This window comes from Diaphorina citri, unplaced genomic scaffold (assembly GCF_000475195.1).
Source record: "Diaphorina citri unplaced genomic scaffold, Diaci psyllid genome assembly version 1.1 scaffold930, whole genome shotgun sequence".
In the NCBI taxonomy this organism is placed as follows: Eukaryota; Metazoa; Arthropoda; class Insecta; order Hemiptera; family Psyllidae; genus Diaphorina; species Diaphorina citri.
In genome coordinates this window covers 76,988-100,272 of record NW_007378361.1, presented here as the reverse complement: position 1 = coordinate 100,272, position 23,285 = coordinate 76,988, and the positions used below count along the sequence as shown (strand labels likewise).

The 23,285-nt window shown below is 39.3% G+C and overlaps 1 protein-coding gene across 1 annotated transcript; it reads left to right on the top strand.

Moving 5' to 3' along the window:
- Positions 1 to 8,307: 8,307 nt before the first annotated feature.
- LOC103513143 (multiple inositol polyphosphate phosphatase 1) lies at positions 8,308 to 13,184 on the top strand. Its single transcript, XM_008477955.3, has 7 exons — positions 8,308 to 8,352; positions 8,821 to 8,968; positions 9,329 to 9,539; positions 10,247 to 10,367; positions 11,026 to 11,126; positions 12,170 to 12,388; positions 12,563 to 13,184. The coding sequence occupies exons 1-7, from the start codon at positions 8,308 to 8,310 to the stop codon at positions 12,576 to 12,578; spliced, it is 861 nt and encodes a 286-aa protein (XP_008476177.1). The 3' UTR covers positions 12,579 to 13,184.
- Positions 13,185 to 23,285: the final 10,101 nt, after the last annotated feature.

Sequence of the window (23,285 nt, the reverse complement as noted above, 5' to 3'; positions counted from 1 at the left end):
TGTGTGTCATTCTCGCTTCGTATCGCCTAATGTCTTATCTACCTCTTAATGTCCAATTTCAATTGGTTCCATTCGGGAGAATGGTCCACAATATTAGACTCTGGTACTTCATAACAATTTTATTGCGAGTAAGAGGAACTTAGCATATAGATAAAAAACCAGGGCCGGATTTTAGCCGGGGGCAGAGAAACACTTTTTAGCGTCTGCCTTGTAAGCGCTAGGTCGCGGGTTCGATTCCTGTCGGGCGCGGGTTTTATCCTAAATAAATACTCAAGGTGCGTTCTCGGAGCAGCTCGCTCTCTCCTATCCTGTCCCCCTTCTCTATTCGATTCCAGGACGACCTGAGCAATTACAGTTCTTGAAACCTGAGCAGTTCCAGTTCCCTTTGTCAAACCTCTTGAAAGTATAAAAAATATTTTAATATTGACCGATAGGTATATCGATTCCTCATCTGTTTTAATACCCACTAACATGTCTCGTGTCACATTGTCAATTGAATTGCGTGATTTTGTGACATCAGAAATATTTTATCAATTTGAAAGATTTCATTAATCTCATGAGAGGTAGGTATAATGTAAAAGATAATCGAATATGAATAATAAGCAATTTTAATTGGTGTTGAGCATAAATGTCCCATCTTTCTACTCTCCCCTTTTACTCCACCTTCTCCTTTTCTTCTCGTCTCCTATTTCTTTCTTCCCCTTCTATTATTTCGTCTTTTCCTTTTTCCCCTCCTCTTTCTTTGTCCTTCTTATTCCTCTTCCTCCATATGCTCTCTCTCTCTCTCTCTATTCACCTTTCTATTATCCTCTTTTATTTCTCCTCCTTCTTCCTAATTCGTCTTTTCCTTTTTCTTTCTCGTCTCTTTCTCTTCCTCCCCCTTACATATAAATCTCCCTCTCCCCCCTCTCTCTTAGATTTTCATTTTCACCTTTGCTTTGTTGCGTTTTTGTTTTCATTTTCTTGTTTTCCATTAACGTTTCCTAATGGGGTTGCTTCATGTCTCCACGAGGTACAATTATGGGAACTTTTTCTTTTCCCCTCTTCCGAAACTATCCCCCTTCTCCTCCGTAAATTGCCCCTCCATGTCGAAAAGCTCTGCCGCCCAACCCTACCCGGGCGTAGTGAATAAAGTCAGTGGCGGTTGACACTTGGATATCTATGGGGTTTCTTTTTTAGGTGGGTATTGATAATTTTATTATTTATGAACCTATTTTATTTTAGAAAAGGGATTTTATTATCTATTTCTTCTTCTTTTCTTTCTTATTTTTTTTCCATTCTTCTTCTCTTCCCTTCTTCTTTTCTACCTTACTCTTTTTTCCCTGATTGGCGAAGGCTCAAAAACAGAATTTCACGCTTCGCGTCTGGGATGCATGTTTGACCTTGCTTCCTGTTACTGTACAAATTCCGCTATCCCACTACCATGCAACTTCTTTTACCCCACTACCACGCAAGTTCCGTTACCGTGCAAGTTTCGTACAAAAGTTTCCTTTTCAATCAGGTGGATTGTACTCCAAGGACAGAACTTTTATTTCTTAAAAACAACAACAACAACTTGGCGTAAAGCTCTGCAACAACTGAAGTAAAACTTTTACTTGCCTGCATTATTTACATAGTTTTCAAAGGTTCTTGAGCCCAAATAGGCTCTTTAAGGCGAAAAACGACACCCTAGATGGCCATTTCGTTGTTAGCGATTTAACTGTCAACCTCAGGGTAGTCTTTGTTCTAAAGGGATGGCTATAATGCTAAGAAAAACAAACTAGTGTGCCGGCAACCTAATCGGCTAACTGGGTTCCGGCACTCTAGTATTGAACTCTATATCGGGAAACTCGACACTATAACTTATAGCATTCCAACAGCCTAAATCAGAGGAAGTCACCCAGTAATAGAGTTCTTCCACCCTAAATATGTGGCACCCTGTCACCATTTTTTTTTTTTTTTTTTCTCAATGTAGAGATGAAAAGTGCAAACTGTTCTAATTTTTTTACTCTCGACTGTATACTGTTATAGTCTGTTATACTGTACAAATCAATTATTATTTTATTGTGCAGGTACCTAATACTCATAAGTTTAGTATGTAATTTTAATTTTTACGTAGGTCATAAATTTATGTTGAATTAATGAATTGCACAATTGTTATTAAATCTTCTTCAAGATTCATAATTTCATGTTTTCATCAAGGCAGGCGTTGATTTCATAATGACTGTAATGGGCAACTTCCTACCAAATATGAGTAGATAGATAAATGGACTGCATTGAGCAGAAAACTATATATAAGGGGAAATGTGTTCTGGATGGTTCTTTTCTGTTAAATCCTCTCCAAATCTTCTTCTTTTTCTTCGCCTTTTCCCGTGTACAGACGGGGTCGGCGATTTTCGTCAGCCTCTCAATCAGCCCTAACCAGGGTGATTGCTTTCGGCTGACATTGGGTTTTGGCTACAAATTTTACGAGAGGATGCCCTTTCGTACCCAACCTTTGCTATTTCTTTAGCAAGGGAAATTCAGGCTGGTATACTCCCTGTTTAAAATCCCCCAGCCAGACAGGTACGGTACCTATGTATATTACATGTAGGTACAGTAAAATCCGCATTAGAATTTAATGCGTCTCAATTTGAATTGATACCTAGGTATCCATTTGTAGGTATTACGGTATACCTTACCTACATACCTACCTACTTGAATCTGAAAAAAGAAAAAAACAGAATACAAGATTTTTGGGGGATCAATTATTTTAGTGGCCCCAGGCTCAACTTGTGGGGAAGACTTTATAAACACCCTATGAGTATTGGAAAGACTTTTTCTACACCCTGTACAGTCCAATACAAAACAATGTAAAATAACTCGTGACTCAATAAATACTCAAACATAAAGCTCTAACACGATTTAATTACCATTGATTACTTTTACTTTTTTTTTATTGACCATTAAAATTTAAACCTAAATCACTCTTACAAATTAAACCAATGTTTGTTTGTACTTTGCAGTGTTTGTTAACTGTTATTTTTTTCTCTCTCTCTCTCTCTCTCTCTCTCCCTCTCTCTTTAATGGGTTCTACGTCACTGTATAACAGATAATCTACCCGCCTCGCATTGAGATTTGACAGAGGGAACTGTAACTGCTAGGGTCTTATCGTCCCGAAATGGCATCAGAGAGAAGAAACACAGGATATGAGAAAGCCAGCCGTTCCGAGAACGAACATTATCCCATGAGGATTAAATCCGACCCGGGTGGGAATCGAACCCGCGGCCTAGCGCTTACAAGGCAGACACACTACCAACCAAGCTAACTAGGCTGGCTGTCTCTTCTTCAGTTAGATTTCTTGTCCAGTTATCCATGGTCGATTGATGTTGTTGTTGGTGTTGTTGTTGGTGGTGGTGGTGTTGGTGTTGTTGTATCAAATTTCCACAGTACATATGTTCTTCTCTGAGATCCAACTCTAGGTACATATAAGGCAACATCTTTTGGTTTATTCCAAAGATCTCGTACTGTCAATGTGGTTGGGTGAGCTGGGCAATGGAACAGATGATTGATCTCCATGGTCGATTGATTTTATTTACATTGTACAATACCATTGACTGCTATGTAGGTGAAATAGTACTGCTAGTTATTATTGCAAATATTAGGTATGTTATGTTTGTCCAGCTTCTATTTACTGTTTGTGTCTACCGCATATGACGCGCCACCAACCAAGCTAACATTTAGCTATCTAGGCTGGCTGTCTCTTCTTCAGTTAGATTTCTTGTCCAGTTATCCATGGTTGATTGTTGTTGTTGTTGTTGTTATAGGTATAGGTATGTACGTTTAGGAGTAGGTAACAGTACGTACAGTAAACAGCACGTGCAACTTTCGGATGTGCATAGTAGACTGTAGAATACTCGTATAGGTACCTACCTACATACCTATTAGTTAAAATACATAAATGTAGTATACTTACCTACTGCTAATTACTATTGCAAACACTATGTTGAGTTATGTTTGTTTGGTTCTATTTACCTACTGTTTGTGTCTACCGTATATACGTTTACAAGTAGATAACTATAGGTAAACAGTATACGTGCAACTTTCGGATGTGCATAGTAGACATTAGTACAGAGTAGAGTAGGTACCTACTGTAGACCTTGTGTCTTGTGTTACATACCTGTTTGTATGGCAGGAAGGGCAATGGTTTTACGTTCTCCTAAGGTCGATGTCGTGTGCTTGTAAGGTGTTGTCTTATGTTCCGATAAAGTCCATTAGATATATAGTAGGTAGTCATACCTATCTATGTACGAACAGTTACCTATCAATGTAGGAACAGTTACCTATCTATGTAGAAACAGTTACCTATCAATGTAGGAACAGTTAAAATATACTATCACATTCTTAATGTACCTGGTACAAGTTTAATAAATCGTGATTAAAATATTGAATGATTGTTCGTTCGTATAGTCACAATCATCATTTCAGGTCTGCGCGGTAGTGGTCAGGCTCTACGACGCAGCTTAAAATCCAGTGGCGGAGACTAAAATCTTGGTGAAATCTGAAATTTATCTTCTTAAGCTGTGTCCTCACTTAGTATGGCCGTCATTCGATGTTGCCTGAAACCGTACACTGCCTTGACAACATAGATTTAACTCTTGGATCGACGGTTTTCGTCAGCCTCTAAATCAGCCCTAGGGTGATAACTTTTCTGCTGACATTTGGTTTTAACTACAACTGTTTTACGAGTGGATACCCTTCGCACTCAGCCTTTGCTATTTCTTTAGCAAGGGAAATTCAGGCTGGTACACTCCCTGTTTAAAGTCCCCCAGCCAGACTAAGCTGGTCTACTCTCTGTTTAACGTCCCCCAGCCAGACACTAATTAAATTGAATTAAAATAAAATTAATCCAATTAAATCGACTAGTATGTATCAGACATAAAAAAAAACCACCATGGTTCTTACTACTAGGCAGAGTAAAATAGGCCGGTAGGTAGATTAAAACAGGGGACACCAACAATTCTTACTGATGTGACATCAACAATTAATTGTCTCTATGACAAGAACAATATGCTGGGCAAGAATTTCATGGAATTAAATCCAGATGAGATAAGATACTTGCTCTATGCTTACTCCTCATTGTAAAAAAAACGAACCCGCGACCTAGCGATTACAAGGCAGATGCGCTACCCTCCAAGATAAATAGGCTGGTTCCGTAGGGCTTTGAGCATGGATACCAGCCTGAAAGTTCCTTTACCAAAGAAATAGCAAAGGTTCAGTGTGAAGGACATCCATTCATTGAATTTTTGTAGCCAGAACAGAATGTCAGCCCAAAGCAATCACCCCAAGGCTGATTGAGAGGCTGACGAAAAATGTCGACCCCGTGTGAACACGGGAAAAGGAGAGGAAGAAGAGGAAGAGGAGGAAGAAGAAGAAGAAGAAGAAGAAGAAGAAGAAGAAGAAGAAGAAGAAGAAGAAGAAAGGATTGCATTAATGCAAGGCAATGCACTTGCACACAATAGCATTCCTTATTGTCATATACCTCTATTCATATTTTGTCCTTGCTTAACCTGATAGTAAGAGTGATAAGAATGCACTTTGATATTCGCCGAAGTGCTGAGAATATGGAGTTTGGTAGTTCGAGTCCGCATAAAGTCATAAAATTTATCGAGGTTTATTAAGTGGGGAACGACTAAACAGATATTAATTAGCATTCGTTCCCGAAACGCTTAATAATTGCGCTTAAGCCAGCCTAGTTAGCTTAGTTGGTAGTGCGTCTGCCTCGTAAGCGCAAGGCCACGGGTTCGATTCCCGCCCGGGGCGGATTTTATCCCGATGGGATAAGGCTCGTTCCCGGAACGGCTGGCTTTCTCCTGTCTTGTCTTCCTCTCTTCGATTCCGGGTCGACAAGACCTCCGTTGCTACAGAGTTCCATCTATCAAAGTTTGATATATCTCCTATATTCGCTGTCGGTTCTATTTCTGCTTCTGTTTCTACCTCTGCTTAGATCCTCAGGATCTCAAACCTTTTTTTTTTAAGAGGTTTGACAGAGGGAACTGTAACTGCTATGGTCTTATCGTCCCGAAATCGAAGAGAGACGGAAGACAGGATAGGAGAAAGCCATGATTTTTCCTAACGCGGGTGGAACACTCATTTTTAAAAAAAAAAAAAAAAAAAAAAAAAAAAAAAAAAAAAAAAAAAAAAAAGCCAGCCTTGTTGTCAGCTTGATTGGTAGCGCGTCTGCCTTGTAAGCGCTAGGCCATGGGTTCGATTCCCGCCCGGGCCGGATTTTATCCTGAAGGGATAAGGTTCGTTCTCGGAACGGCTGGCTTTCGCGTATCCTGTCTTCCTTCTCTCTTCGATTTTGAGACGATAAGAGCTTAGCAGTTACAGTTCCCTCTATCAAACCTCTTCAGAAAAAAAAAATAATAATAAAAAAATAATTACAGAAGAACCTCGATTAATTCAACTAATTGCGGGACCGAGGGTAGTTGATATAATCGAAAGTTGAAATAATTGAAATTCCGTAAAAAAACAATGGAAACGGGGAAAAATTTAGATCAATATTAAAATCAATGTGTGTGTAGGTATACCCTTGAAAGTTCTAACTTTTTTATAAAATTTACATACAAAAGAACAAATTGGTTAATAAATACTCCATTTTGAACTGATTTCGGGGTTGAAATAATAGAGAGTTGTTTTGGAAGTCTTCAACATAGTGAAAGACCAAAAATCAAGCCCTAAAGAGCGACCCAAAAAGCTTCACGGGCCACAATAGACCCGCGGACCGCTACTTGGAATTTGCTGCGTTAGCATAATGGCATTACTTATATCCGTTCACAACGAGGTGCAGATCACGACCCGTGGTTCACGGGCACCTAAAATTTTTCAACTACTCCTTTTTCAATTGAGAGTAACTTTTTCACTTTCTACTTTTAACTTTCCTTATCCTATAATAAGATAAGTGATGTACCAAAGTAGGTAATGTACCCATTTTAGATTTTTAACTTAAAATCTTCATTAAGCACCTTTAACGCGTCCACTTCACTCGTTTTTTTTTCTACTTTCTTTTAACCACCTTTGGAATATTTTACCGTTTTGTTATATTTTTCATCAACTTTAACAAGCGCTCTTTCATACCTATTTATCGGAGCTTTCCCTTGAACTGAATACAACTTGTTTTATGGCGACAGTCCTTTAAATTTCGATAATATGTGATACAAATGGACAATTTTTACTTTCTATTTTGTCTCTACATTCTAACAATCCCTGAAAAATGCTTCTTCTTCTTGTGCTTCTTTCCAATTTATGCCGCGAAAAAAGGTCCTTTTGTCCCTGATTGAGAGGCTGATCGGGAAAAGTAAAAACGGAGGAAGTTTCTAGAAAATTTGAAAAGACAATGCCTTAGCATAGTACATGCATTGGTTTACAAAAATTTCGTATAACTCCGTGAAAAAAGGAGCTATCAATATGATTCTTTTTGTGTTCGACGAAGAAATTGCGAATCCAAAAATACAATGATCGGAAAAAGGGCAAAATTCGACTTTTTAATCAGCCTCTCAATTGCCCCTTTTTTAATCAGCCTTTCAATTTCAATTTTTTTATTTGAATGAGGGTTATTTTTTTTTTGTCCCAATCGTCGTCATCTCAATTTACGCCTGCAAAAGTGTGGGTTCTTTGTCCTTAACGTTTTTGTGTGATTAAGGATCCAGAATTCAGGGGTCATTTTCTGGGGCTTTCTAAAGGACAAGATTTGAGCAAAGACGGCAAGAGCTAGTGGTTGAGTGGAAGAGCTCCTCCAAGAGAACCCTGTCCCTTAAAAGAAAGCCATTAAAAAAAGAGCCAGTTCTAAATTATTTAGCGTCTTGTCAGGTTTTTCTTGGGCTTTACAATGCTTGACTTCCTGGAATCAGCTTAAAAGAATTTCCAATTCCTGAGACCTTGAATAAACCCACACAATATTTGTGGACACAACCTGGTTATAAATTTATTACCTATTTTATACTTTTATTAGTTCGTAAGTTTAGGGACTTTAGGGTTATTATCTTCAGTAATTTGAATTCGAACAAAAAAAATTGATCAAAATTTCACCACATTTTTCCACGGTGGTGAATTAGAATTACGTGGACCAACTGTTTGAGATTAAATATGGATCTAAAACAAACGTACAGAATTACAGACAAACTAATTTATTACCTATTTTATACTTTTATTAGTTCGTAAGTTTAGGGACTTTAGGGTTATTATCTTCAGTAATTTGAATTCGAACAAAAAAATTGATCAAAATTTCACCACATTTTTCCACGGTGGTGAATTAGAATTACGTGGACCAATTGTTTGAGATTAAATATGGATCTAAAACAAACGTACAGAATTACAGACAAACCAAACCAAGTAGGTCCCCCCCCCCCCGTTCGACAAAAATGAATGAAGCGTAAACTGCGCCGCAGGCGATTTTTTCAAACTTTTTGTGTAGCCCCTTCAAGGTTGCATACTTTTTGAAAATTTCTAGGGGGGGGGCAGCCGCCCCCCTCCCTTTGCACGCCCATGTATCCGCCCCTGGTCAATGGGACATAGGTTCTGCCTCAAGTTGTACCTATTGTTTCTCTGCTTCATACTGCATAACAATGGCCACAAACCGACAGCTCACAGTGAAAGAAAAAATTAGTGGTTGGGTGGAAGAGCTCCTCCAGGGGAACCCTGCCACTTAAAAGAAAGGCGGACAAAAAAATCTATGAAATTGAAGGGCCATCACCAAGGCTATGAAATCCTTTTTTTTTAGGGGTAACATAAAGCCACAGTTTGAAGACCACTGGAGAGTTCCAAACCTCACGCGTTTAAACCCCTTTTGTCTTTTTCCAGCCGTACATTAATTGTACCCCATGGGAACAGGCAGTGGACGACGAAATCCACACGAGAGAGGCGACCCTATTTGAAGAAGGCCCGCTCATGAAAGGGTTAATCGCCAGCGTGAGTCGGCGGCTGGGATTCACGTACAACTTAACCCTTGGTGAGACTTTTACCCGATCAATATTTTTTGAACAAACCAGAACAAAACTACAGAATATAAACAGAGCAATGCAGAAATCAATGTGTGACCCTTGAAAGTTCTAACTTTTTAATAAAATTTACATACAAAAGAACAAATTGGTTAATAAATACCCCATTTTGAAGACCCGAAACGTCCAATACCAAACAGTAAGGTACGTGCCAACTTTAAGTCCTATAAAAAGTATAAGGTAAGTGTGAGTGTTGGCAAACCAAAAATGTCATTTAACCCCATTTTGAACTGATTTCGGGGTTTAAATAATAGAGAGTTAAAATATCGAGGTTATACTGTAATTGTATTTCCCCTCTCTCTCCCCTCCAGAGAAGATCGATCAGATCTACGAGACATGTCGCTACGAGAAGGCCCTGCATTTGCAGACACTCCCCGCCTGGTGCGCCTCGTTCTCCAAACGGGAACTCAAAATCCTTGAGTACTACGAAGATCTCAAGTATTACTACAAGGACGGCTTTGGGAACAATGTGAGCGGCCGAATGGCTTGTCCATTGGTCAAGGATATGTTTGAGAAATTCAGGTAAGAAGTCCCTCAGAGTGAGAAAATTTCGCCTGCGGCGCAAAAACTATTCTGTGGTAAGACACAACTCAAGCATCAGTAGGACCTATTGTAATGTGAATAGTGTCCACGAACTTCTCGAAATACCTGCACTGTTGAACATCAATTTATTCAAAGTCAATGTTATGGAAAAAGCTGTCATCCTGCAGATTAGTCAGAAGTTTTCTCAACGTTTGAATCTCAGATCAACCAACGTTTCTTCAAAATTCATCAGTAGGACCTATTGTAATGTGAATAGTGTCCACGAACTTCTCGAAATACCTGCACTATTGAACATCAATTTATTCAAAGTCAATGCTATGGAAAAAGCTGTCATCCTGCAAACCTGCAGATTAGTCAGAAGTTTTCTCAACGTTTGAATCTCAGATCAACTAACGTTCCTTCAAAATTAATCAGTAGGACCTATTGTAATGTGAATAGTGTCCACGAACTTCTCGAAATACCTGCACTATTGAACATCAATTTATTCAAAGTCAATGTTATGTAAAAAGCTGTCATCCTGCAAACCTGCAGATTAGTCAGAAGTTTTCTCAACGTTTGAATCTCAGATCAACCAACGTTTCTTCAAAATTAATGAATTGGACTGAAAGGTCCCTTCTAATTTTTATGGAAAAAGAAAATGAAATAATAATCCACCAATAACCCTTTTGTCTTTCTCCCCCCCTCAGTAAAACCGCCACCCTGCGAGATCCTACATTGACCGACATCGGCCAACTGGGCACTTTCTATTTTACCCACACCACTATGATCCTGCTCCTCCTACATCGACTGGATATTGCCCACGACAAAGTCCCCCCGACTCACGACAACTTCGCCACTCAGAACAAGAGACTGTGGCGGACCTCCCTCATCGACCCATTTGCCGCCAATTTGGCCGCCGTGTTTTACAAGTAAGTACTGCGATAGTCAGCTCCCATGGTGTAAACCTTAATGCGTTGCCAGCCTAGTTAGCTTGGTTGGTAGTGCGTCTGCCTTGTAAGCGCTAGGCCGCGGGTTCGCCGCCCAGTTAGCTTGGTTGGTAGCGCGTCTGCGTTGTAAGCGCTAGGCCGCGGGTTCGATTCCCGCCCGGGGCGGATTTTATCCTGAAGGGATAAGGTTTGTTCTCGGAACGGCTAGCTTTCTCCTATCCTGTCTTCCTTCTCTCTTCGATTTCGGGACGATAAGACCGTAGCGGTTCCAGTTCCCTCTATCAAACCTCTTTAAAATAATAATAAAAAATAATAATGTCCCTATACCTACCTAGGTATACATAACTACATAGGTATACATAACTACATAGGTATATATACCTACATAGGTATACATAACTGCTGAGGCCTTTATACAATAGTGACGTCGGTTTTACGCTAAGGTCGTCGGTTCTGTGATCAAGATAGAAGCACAATCAACAGACCATAGGTTCCATCCCTGATAGGACTCGGTTTTTTTGGATATTGCCCACGACAAAGTCCCCCCGACTCACGACAACTTCGCCACTCAGAACAAGAGACTGTGGCGGACCTCCCTCATCGACCCGTTTGCCGCTAATTTGGCCGCCGTGTTTTACAAGTAAGTAAGTACTGCGATAATGGTTAAGTGGTCACTGCGCTCGCCTTGCACGCGGGAGACCCGGGTTCGATTCCCGGCGGGGTCAAGAAATTTGTATGATGCAATTGATTGATTCCGTGATTGGCTGTTGCGGGATCCACGCAGCCTCGTAAGGAAAGTAAGTAGCTATGTAATGTAAATGCGCATAGCGACCGGTGCCAGCATTGTAGATAAACATTGGATGTTAAGATTATTGAGGTATTGGGAAAATCTTACAATGCTGCAGTGAGCACCAAAGTTGTGATATAATAAACACTCCAAGGCTTAGGTGTAGGGCCAAAGAGCCCTAAAGGATGGGTTAAGCTTACATGGATCTACGAACGAAGTTTGGGTGGTTTGGGAAAAACCAATATTACCTATCTATTAGCCTATTGAAAATTGAATACAAATCGAGGATTATCTCACCACCGTGGATTATCTCAGGATTGGGTTGACCTGGCTATCTTGATTTTAAATCATTACACGAAAGTAAAATCAAAACAAGAATGATAATAAACTGAATATAAACAAATTAGGTAGGTACATAGGTAGGTACTGATTTTCTCTAATCGCGATCGAATAAACTACGGGCTAAAAAATTCACGGAGGGATGGGCCCAGCTTGTTATTTATAAGGAAGCTTAACTCCATACACAAAAAGCCCGCTCTGAGGCTTAGGTGTTGGAGCAACTGCCTCAAGGGATGGGTTAAGCTTATACAAATCTACGATGTAGGTACATAAAGGGAAATCCTCATTTTATTTCAATCCCGAGTTGGTAAACCTTAATGCGTTGCCAGCCTAGTTAGCTTGGTTGGTAGTGCGTCTGCCTTGTAAGCGCTAGGCCGCGGGTTCGAGGGGCGGATTTTATTCTGCTGGGATAATGTTCGTTCTCGAAACGGCTGACTTTCTCCTATCCTGTCTTCCTTCTCTCTTCGATTTCGGGACGATATGACTATAGCAGTTACAGTTCCCTCTGTCAAACCTCTTAAAAAAAACCTTAATGCTGTCTATTTTTCCGTTCCCAGATGCAGTCAAGGCGAGGAGAACCAGGTGGCTTTCTATCTCAACGAGCACATCGTGGACTACCCCGGATGTAACGTGGGCCTCTGCTCCTGGTCTTTCCTTGAGAACAAATTCAGAACCGTCGTCCAACCTGAGACCTGTAATCTGGACTTTTGTTTCAACGCCTCCCCCTCACTGAGTCCGGCCCTGGGTGTGGTCCTTCTGAGTGTGATAACGCTGTGGTCGCGCCTGGTGTAGACCTTGCTTTCCCCTTTGAGGTCCCTCCGGGGGTAGTTGTGTGTGAAACTTGTGATGCTCCGCTTTCCAAAGTTGTATTTCAATATAGGTGTTCTATTCTGTTAGCACAGGGATTTCCAACTTCCATGTGTATGCGGGCCACATGTGATAACGCTGTGGTCGCGCCTGGTGTAGACCTTGCTTTCCCCTTTGAGGTCCCTCCGGGGGTAGTTGTGTGTGAAACTTGTGATGTTCCGCTTTCCAAAGTTGTATTTCAATACAGGTGTTCTATTCTGTTAGCACAGGGATTTCCAACTTCCATGTGTTTGCGGGCCACATGCTACATAGGCAGGTACTTCGCGGGCCACATACACAGGGGAGCAGGCCCGTATCCAGGATTTTCTTGAAGGGGGGGGGTGGATGCTCCATTTTGGAAGTCTTCAACATAGTGAAAGACCAAAAATCAAGCCCTAAGGAGCGACCCAAAAAGCTTCACGGGCCACAATAGACCCGCGGGCCGCTAGTTGGAATTCGCTGCGTTAGCATAATGGCATTACTTATTATATCCGTTCACAAGCTAGAGCTTGTGCGTTCCGAGCTAGAGACCATCACCCCGGTGTATAGCAGATACAAAAAGACATCTTTTCTTTATTCTGCTATCGCCATTCGGCGAAAGCTAAAGCCGCTACAACAACAACAACAGTACCTACTGATGGTTTCCCTATTTACGTATTTACTAAATTATTAAATGCTAATAGGAGGTAACCATCTTAAACATAGCTGAACACAAATCTCCAAATGACCCGAAAGATTTTTAACTTAAAATCTTCATTAAGCACCTTTAACGCGTCCACTTCACTCGTTTTTGTCTACTTTCTTTTAACCACCTTTAGAATATTTTACCGTTTTGTTATATGTATATTTTTCATCAACTTTAACAAGCGCTCTTTCATACCTATTTTTCCTAATCGGAGCTTTCCCTTAAACTGAATACAGCTTGTTTTATGACGACAGTCCTTTAGATTTCGATATTATGTGATAAGTACAAATGGACAATTTTTACTTTCTATTTTGTCTCTACATTCTAACAATCACTGAAAAATGCTTCTTCTTCTTCTTCTTCTTGTGCTTCTTTCCAATTTATGCCGCGAAAAAAGGTCATTTTGTCCCTGATTGAGAGGCTGATCGGAAAAAGTAAAAACGGAGAAAGTTTCGAGAAAATTTGAAAAGACAATGCCTTAGCATAGTACATGCATTGATTTACAAAAAATTCGTACAACTCCGTGAAACAAGGAGCTATCAATATGATTCTTTTTGTGTTCGACGAAGAAATTGCGACTCCAAAAATACAATGATCGGAAAAAGGGCAAAATTCGACTTTTCAATCAGCCTCTCAATTGCCCCCTTTTTAATCAGCCTTTCAATTTCAATTTTTTTAATTGAATGAGTGTTTTTTTTTGTCCCAATCGTCGTCATCTCAATTTACGCCTGCAAAAGTGTGGGTTCTTTGTCCTTAACGCTTTTGTGTGATATCATCATACCGACATATTTACCTATATTACATGTTATTAATTTTTATTACCTATTTTATACTTTTATTAGTTCGTAAGTTTAGGGACTTTAGGGTTATTATCTTCAGTAATTTGAATTCGAACAAAAAAATTGATCAAAATTTCACCACATTTTTCCACGGTGGTGAATTAGAATTACGTGGACCAATTGTTTGAGATTAAATATGGATCTAAAACAAACGTACAGAATTACAGACAAACCAAACCAAAGGAAATGTTTGAATGTTTGTTTGATAGAGGTTTAACATTTTACTCTAATATATATAAATAAAAAATAAAATAAAAATATTTTTTTTTTGAAAAAATAACATCACTGAAAACTCAACCGCTTTAATCGAGTTTGAAACTTAAACGGAGTTTAAATTCACTTTGTGGACCCGGCCCTCAAAGGATCTACTTATTGCAACTTTTGTTTAACCCTGTAGTATCGCCTAGGTACCCACTTTATAGTTTTAATAATTTTAAATAATGTTCCGCTAAAATTATTGCCTGTCCGCTAAAACGGCAGCTTTTGTATTTTGTAAGATAAAGGGTGAATTTCACCAATATTTTTTTCAGTCCTTAGAAGGCCTGTTAAGCTAACAAGCTGTTAGGCGCTAAAAAAAAGGTTGGTGAAATCCATCAAAAAGGCAGTCTTTAGTGAAATAAAGTTATTGGTTTCAAAAATACCTACGTGATTGTCTATATATACTCGTATGTCACCGTAAGGGTTTATCAAAGGTTGAAACCTGGAATTTGCCGAGAAAACCAATTCTAGGGAGAATATTTTACCATGTGAGTATTCTGCAATGGAAGCTTTTTTTTTAACGGGATAACTTTATATCTCTAAGACTGCCCATATAGAAATTAGTTTAGACTTTTAGATAAAATTGTAAAGAGATATACCTACCTAATACCTATCAGATTAAGCGAAAATATTATTTTTGATTGTTCAACAATCAATTACCTTTATTTTGTAAATAAACGGATTAAGTTTTGTATCAACCAAGTTTAGGTTTATACACTAGTCAGGTACTTAAATATAAAATAAATAACCAATTTAATACGATAAGATACCCTACTTGTTTTTAATTTGTTCTGGAGGGTCTCAGGGTCCTTATACGAAAGTTAAGGGACAAGAAGATCTGGGGAAAAGGTCTTAGGAGAGCTTAAAGCAGTGTTCTTACGGAAACCACAAAAAATCGCAGACAAAGCCTAAAAAATCTGGTGTGAACATCAGACGATTTTCCTTATCCCATTGCAAGCAGTCATCAATTTTCATTTTTCCCATCAATTTGATATTTCTCATCTCTAAGAAAACTGACATTACTGACAAATTGATGCACAGTCACATTTTCATTACTTCTGAGCAGGAAAAATAGCCGAGACTGCATTTCTGAACCTGACCTACTAACATCATAATTACGATAGGCAATATTATCTACCAAATGGCATACCAGAAATGAGAAACTGCAGCAATTTTCATTTTTCCCATCAATTTCATATTTCTCATCTCTAAGAAAACTGACATTACTGACAAATTGATGCACAGTCACATTTTCATGACTTCTGAGCAGGAAAAATGACCGAGACTGCATTTCTGAACCTGACCTACTAACATCATAATTACGATAGGCAATATTATCTGCCAAATGGCATACCAGAAATGAGAAACTGCATGGAAAATGGAAATACTCCACAGATGTAGAAAGGAAAATGTCTGAAACTGCATAGCTCAATTACCTAAATGAAGAAGATTGGAATGGCATCAGATAAGTGAATAGAGTAACTAGGCTGGCTCTTGGAAGGTAGCGCGCTTACCTTGGAATGGGCCAGCCCAGATAGTTTAGAAGAACTTTAAGGAGTAGTGCGTCCACCTTGTAAGCGCTAGGTCGCAGGTTTGTTTCCCGACCTTGGCGGATTTTATCTAAAATACCTACGTGATTGTCTATATATACTCGTATGTCACCGTAAGGGTTTATCAAAGGTTGAAACCTGGAATTTGCCGAGAAAACCAGTTCTAGGGAGAATATTTTACCATGTGAGAATTCTGCAATGGAAGCTTTTTTTTAACGGGATAACTTTATATCTCTAAGACTGCCCATATAGAAATTAGTTTAGACTTTTAGATTAAATTGTAAAGAGATATACCTACCTAATACCTATCAGATTAAGCGAATTACCTATATTATTTTTGATTGTTCAACGATCAATTACCTTTATTTTGTAAATAAACGGATTAAGTTTTGTATCAACCAAGTTTAGGTTTATACACTAGTCAGGTACTTAAATATAAAATAAATAACCAATTTAATACGATAAGACAACCTCCTTGTTTTTAATTTGTTCTGAAAGGTCTCAGGGTCCTTATACGAAAGTTAAGGGACAAGAAGATCTGGGGAAAAGGTCTTAGGAGAGCTTAAAGCAGTGTTCTTACGGAAACCACAAAAAATCGCATCAGACAAAAAAAATTGGTGTGAACATCAGACGAGTTTCCTTATCCCATTGAATGATGGTAATTTGGGTGTTCTTCTACAGTAACTTTTACAATATCTCTAAGCGTTTACTCGTTTAGTCAGTACAGCTGAAAACCGCCAAAAAGCGATCGAAAACGGAAAGTTTCGTGTCATATTTGACAGCTGCATACCAAACTTCAAGTCTCTATCACACATATACTATGCGTACTATGGGTTCGATATTAACTAGGTCATGGGTTCGATTCCCGGCCAGTCTGAACCTAATCCTTGACAGACAAGGTTCGTTCTCGGAACGGCTAGCTTTCTCGTATCCTGTTTTCCTTCTCTCTTCAATTTCGGACAATAAGACTTCGTTCAATCATTTGATGTGTATTGCATAAGCAAATAGTTTTACGGTAGTATTTTTAACGGGATAACTTTATATCTCTAAGACTGCCCATATAGAAATTAGTTTAGACTTTTAGATTAAATTGTAAAGAGATATACCTAGCTAATACCTATAATATTAAGGGAATTACCTATATTATTTTTGATTGTTCAACGATCAATTACCTTTATTTTGTAAATAAACGGATTAAGTTTTGTATCAACCAAGTTTAGGTTTATACACTAGTCAGGTACTTAAATATAAAATAAATAACCAATTTAATACGATAAGATACCCTACTTGTTTTTAATTTGTTCTGGAGGGTCTCAGGGTCCTCATACGAAAGTTAAGGGACAAGAAGATCTGGGGAAAAGGTCTTAGGAGAGCTCAAAGCAGTGTTCTTACGAAAACCACAAAAAAAGTTAAAACAAACTATTCCAAAACAACCTGGTAAGCTTTGACACTACGTTGTACGAGGCAGGTATGTGTACAAATACATAGGTGGATATATGAATGAAAGAAAAAGTGAAATTGTCGTTAAAACAAACTATTCCAAAACAACCTGGTAAGCTTTGACACTACGTTGTACGAGGCAGGTATGTGTACAAATACATAGGTGGATATCTGAATGAAAGAAAAAGTGAAATTGTTACTTCGAAAACAAAAGGTAATCCCTTTCTCTGAATACATTAAAAACGAAACACATACAGTGGTATTTATGAGCTATGAGCTGAAGATTATACCAAACCTTGTCGGTAGCATCAGCATGAAATACTGGGTGCACTCACTGTACCTAATATTAACATGAAAATAAAAGGAAAAACAATGCCAAGTTGAAATTGAGAAAAGGTTGAAAGAATTGAGATGCAGCATTTTCACAATAGGTAGGAAGATTTATTTGTGAAATTAGTAAAAATAATATAATAAACTGAGAGGGTCATTCAAATCCCTAATGCCGGGAACAAAAGAAAATGAAAGCTGGTCGGAAAACAAAAGGATCATTAAGTCACTACTTATTTGTCAGTGGCGGCTGCCTTTCTCCATTGCTGCCTTCTTCGCTTTCGGGCAACAGCTTAACAGTTACTGGAATTATAATTGTGTTAAGCATAAATGCTTGTCACAAATGTCGTTCCCTGCTTAATGCACTACGCTAAAAAATTTATGGCTTGACCTGGACTTATCGTAAACAGATAAGGATCGTTCTCGGAACGGCTGCCTTTCTCCATTGCTGCCTTCTTCGCTTTCGGGCAACAGCTTAACAGTTACAGGAATTATAATTGTGTTAAGCATAAATGCTTGTCACAAATGTCGTTCCCTGCTTAATGCACTACGCTAAAAAAATTATGGCTTGACCTGGACGCGAACCACCAACCTCCAGATCCGAAGTCCACCACGCTAACCACTACACCACTGAGGTTGGTGTCTTTTAAATTGATCCCAAGGGCAAGGAAAACCTAGACCCGTAAATTGACAAATGGAGTACGCCTGAAGACATGTGATGTGTTCCAATTTACTCGACCCCGAATCAAACCTCTTAGAAAGTATTAGATCCTAGGGGACAGCGACAATGGCACGTTGAATACATCAGTTATTCAGTTCCCCATGGATCACTGCAGTTGAACACCTTTGAGTCTGGTCCGGTTGGTTGAACACCTTTGAGTCTGGTTTGGTTAGGTGCTACTCATTCATTCATTGTTGTTGCGTCTTCGTAGCCGAAGGTTGCCCCGTAAATTGACAAATGGAGTACGCCTGAAGACATGTGATGTGTTCCAATTTACTCGACCCCGAATCAAACCTCTTAGAAAGTATTAAGATCCTAGGGGCCAGCGACAATGGCACGTTGAATACATCAGTTATTCAGTTCCCCATGGATCACTGCAGTTGAACACCTTTGAGTCTGGTTAGGTGCTACTCATTCATCCATTCTTGTTGCGTCTTCGTAGCCGAAGGTTGCTCAGATTCTTCTAATGACATTCCACCATTCTTCTCTATTCTCTGCCATTCTTTTGCACTCCCCATATGTGTTGATGTTGGTCCATTCCTTGATGTCATGTGTCCATTTTCTTCAGGTGCTACTATGGGCGCAATAGTCCTACATACTGGACTCCGTACACAGGAATTTCGTCAGAAAAGACCCCCATTTCAATGTAATGTAGGTGCCACTAGCGTTTCTTGGTCCCACTCGGGCCGGATGACGGTAATGTGAGGGGGCGGGTAGCTTGTTGCAAAATAGAGGGTCAGACAGTCGTCTAAACTTGGTTCTGACGACGCGACGCGACGGCTTTCGGGTTACACACACATGAATTTCGCGAGAAAATACGAAATGTCACAAGAAAATACCAAATTTCCCTAGAAAGTACGAAAATTCCTTGTCGGTAGCATCAGCATGAAATACTGGGTGCACTCACTGTACCTAATATTAACATGAAAATAAAAGGAAAAACAATGCCAAGTTAAAATTGAGAAAAGGTTGAAAGAATTGAGATGCAGCATTTTCACAATAGGTTAGGAAGATTTATTTGTGAAATTAGTAAAAATAATAATAAACTGAAAGGGTCATTCAAATCCCTAATGCCGGGAACAAAAGAACATGAAAGCTGGTCGGGAAACAAAAGGATCATTAGGTCACTACTTATTTGTCAATGAAAACGGTGATGCCAGTAAGGCTGGGAAAAATCGCTTAAAAGAAAAACTACCTAAATCGGTTTTCGCACAGTCAAAATAGAACAGAATCGTCTAAAATCACATTTCGCACAATCAAACCAAATTGACAAAAAGCTGGACATAGGACGCGAGCCATTATCATTTGCACAAATTGCTAGAAATCAAGAACGGCACAAATTGCTAAAAATCAAGAACAAAATTGCTAGAAATTGACGACATTCACACGACAGTTGAACAATGTGCAAATCAACTTAACTTAGGTACTTACTTGCAAATCAACTGACCGACAGAATCACACAAATTATGACGGAAATGAATGAAACAGAAGAGGAAAAAGAACTAAAAAAAAAATATTTCAAGAAATGCAAGAAGTATTTGAAGACCTCAATCAAAATTTGTCGTACAGATACAGATACGGAGTGATCCTTACAAATTAATCAAAATCAATCGAATACGCTTCTTCTCATGAATCAACGAAAGGTGATTAATGAGTCAAATATCTCGAGTATTAATAGAGCGTGCTGCATAAGTGAGATTTAGAATCAGGGGCGAGTTGAGAATTTCAGAAGGGCAGGATAGAACCTAGTACACAGTGGTGTTGGACAAAAAATGCCGAAAAACCATCATGAAACTCAGTTTCTTGTTAATATAGGCCGGTTGGCGCTTCGAACTCTTGACGTTCCCGGCACGATTGACGGAAAAAGAAGAAAATGTCACAAAAAAGTCCAAGAACTGGCGAAATTCCCAATACATACAAATATACATTACATCAATATTTGAATACATCGACATCAATGAACAACCGGAAGTTCAGCTGCTAAGCAACGTAGAGCTTGGACTTTATTTGGACGGGTGACATTCATAGTTTCATAGATCGCCATCTGCTGCTGCCTGATCAGGGTTTACTCCTGATCCTGAGGCTAAAAAAAGAGTGGAGCGGAGAGCATAGCGCATCGAGGGGTACAATAGTCCAACATACTGGACTCCACACACAAGAATTTCGTTAGAAAAGAACCCCATTTCAATGTAATGTATTAGCGCATAGAGCATCGAACAAAGTCGAAGCAAGCGATGACTCCAAACCGCATAGAACGTGGAGCTTTTTACTCTATGCTCTTTGTTCTCCACTAAACTCTGTTTTGAGCCGAATGCAGCAAATGGGATGAAATCCGCCCCTGGCGGGGTTTGAACCCGCGGCCTACCGCTTACAAGGCAGATGCGCTATCAACTAAGCTAACTAGGCTGATGGCGGATGATCCTTAAGTTCACATAACACCAAGCCTGAGTTTATTGGAAATATTGAAGAAAATGACCCCGATAATCATGACTTTGATGAAATCTGGATTATTTATGAAAACTTCATTCGATCGGCAAAGATTAGTAGGTTATCTCGCCTGTTGGTCATTTTTTAGGCGGTACTTTCTATTGGTCTTAGAAAATAGATATTTTTGAAAATGAGAATGAGTCATTAGAAAAAATAGGTCTCTTGAATTCTAGATTTTTTATAATAAAATGATAGCAAAAGTGTGCGGAAGGGCAATGATGCGAAAAACACTTAATGAGACAGCTTAGTTCCCTTGGAAGGTAAACGTTAGGTCGAGGGTTTGATTCGCCCCGGGACGAACTTTTCGGATAAGTTTCGTTCTAGGACCGGCTGGCTTTCTCTTTTTCTGTCCTCTTTCTCTCTTCGATTTTGGGAGGATAAGACCTTTCAAATCTCTTAAAAAAATCTCCTCTATTAGTTAGAAAACAAAATTTCCTACTATTTTCAATATCATTTGACATATTTACTCAGTCCGGAGATAGAAGCGGTAAAATCTCAGCAAGATCTAACGAAAAGAAAAAAAAAAATCTGGTGTGAAGATCACAATATACCGCCAACCGCAGCACCTATCTCAACCAAACGTTTTGAGTTGCATCCTTGTCACATTTGTAAACTACATACGAAATTTCAAGTCTCTAGCTCATACCGTTCCCGATATATTGTTAAATTACCCCGAAAATCGCCAAAAAGCTGTAAAATGCCGCCAAACGGTTCTTGTTCTTATAGCCAAACTTTTACAATATCTCTAACCGTTTAGTCGGTATAGCTGAAAACCGCCAAAAAACGGTCAAAAACCGCGAAAAAGCGGTCAATATACCGCCAACAGCAGCACCTATCTCAACCAAACGTTTCGTGTCGCATCCTTGTCACATTTGACATCTACATACCAAATTTCAAGTCCCTAGCTCATACCGTTCCCGAGATATTGTCAAACTAGACCGAAAACCGCCAAAAAGCGTTAAAATGCCGCCAACCAATGCACCGATCTTAACCAAAAGTTTCGTGTCGCATCCTTGTCACATTTGACATCTACATACCAAATTTCAAGTCTCTAGCTCTTACCGTTCTCGAGATATTTTGTTTACAGACAGACACACACTTTGACGGACCAATGGCTGAAACTTTGGATTTAGGCTCTAGGGACCTCAAAACGTGTTTTGGCACTAAAAACTGACCATCGAAAATTTGACCCGATTACATTACTTTCCTTCCTATAGGATAAGGAAAATAAAAATGGTGTTTTGGATTAATATTCAAAACTGACCATCGAAATTTTGACCCGATTACATTACTTTCCTTCCTATAGGATAAGGAAAGTAAAAATCGTCTCTTATGGGTTTTAACTTCCACTAATAGCGTCTTAACTTCCCTCCGCAGACAAAGACAAGACGACGACCGCCAAGCCGGCGACCATGGTGATGATGATGTCCAACCCCAACAGCACACGGGCCACTCGGCGCCTCTACGATGACCCAATAGGCGGCCGAACCGCCCGCACTTTGTTCCGCCCGGACGGCTCAGTGACGGATGACTTTGAGGATCTCCTGAGGACGCTGATAGGAGAGCAGAGCTGCGTGGAGAAGATTGCGTGCCAGTTTGGCGTGCGTGACGCGCAGAGTCAGTACCGGAAACCGATCTCATGGTAAGTCAATAAATACGAAATGTTTATTATCTAAAGTTAGGGATTTTAACTGTGTTAAGCATAAATGCTTGTCACGAATGTCGTTCCGCGCTAATTATACTACGCTAAATTCTGTGACTAATCTAGGACTCGAACCACCATCCTCCAGATTCAAATTTCACCGTGCTAAGCACTGCACCACTGAGGTTGGTTTAGTTGCGAAAGTTACGTACTAAATTAGTAAAAATGTTGGTAAACTTAAATGAGCTATGCTCCGAAATGCAACTTTTTTTTAGAGCAAGTAACTTATCTCATCTGAATTTAATTCCATTCTTGTCAAAGAGAATCACTTTGCCAAATTTGGGATTCACTAAGCACCTTAGCTCAATCTTTCTTTCTATTATTATTTTAATAAGTGAGTAGAACCAGGATTGAGGACCCATAATTGAACTTGTGGCGGTTCCTAATTGACCTAAACTGTGGATCTTTCTAACTACAAAGTTTGCCTGCTTATTTTCGAGCACTCTTTTTGAATTATTTAGACCATTTTATGGTGCCGCAGAAAGAGTGGAGTCTTGATCACTTTGCCAAATTTGGGATTCACTAAGCACCTTAGCTCAATCTTTCTTTCTATTATTATTTTAATAAGTGAGTAGAACCAGGATTGGGGACCCATGATTGAACTTGTGGCGGTTCCTAATTGACCTAAACTGTGGATCTTTCCAACTACAAAGTTTGCCTGCTTGTTTTTGAGCACTCTTTTTGAATAATTTAGACCATTTTATGGTGCCGCAGAAAGAGTGGAGTCTTGAAAAGTATGCCGAGCAACAACTTTGACAAGTACTGCTCTATCCTGTTAGAAATGTTCATTAGACAAAAAAAAGATATCAAATCATCAG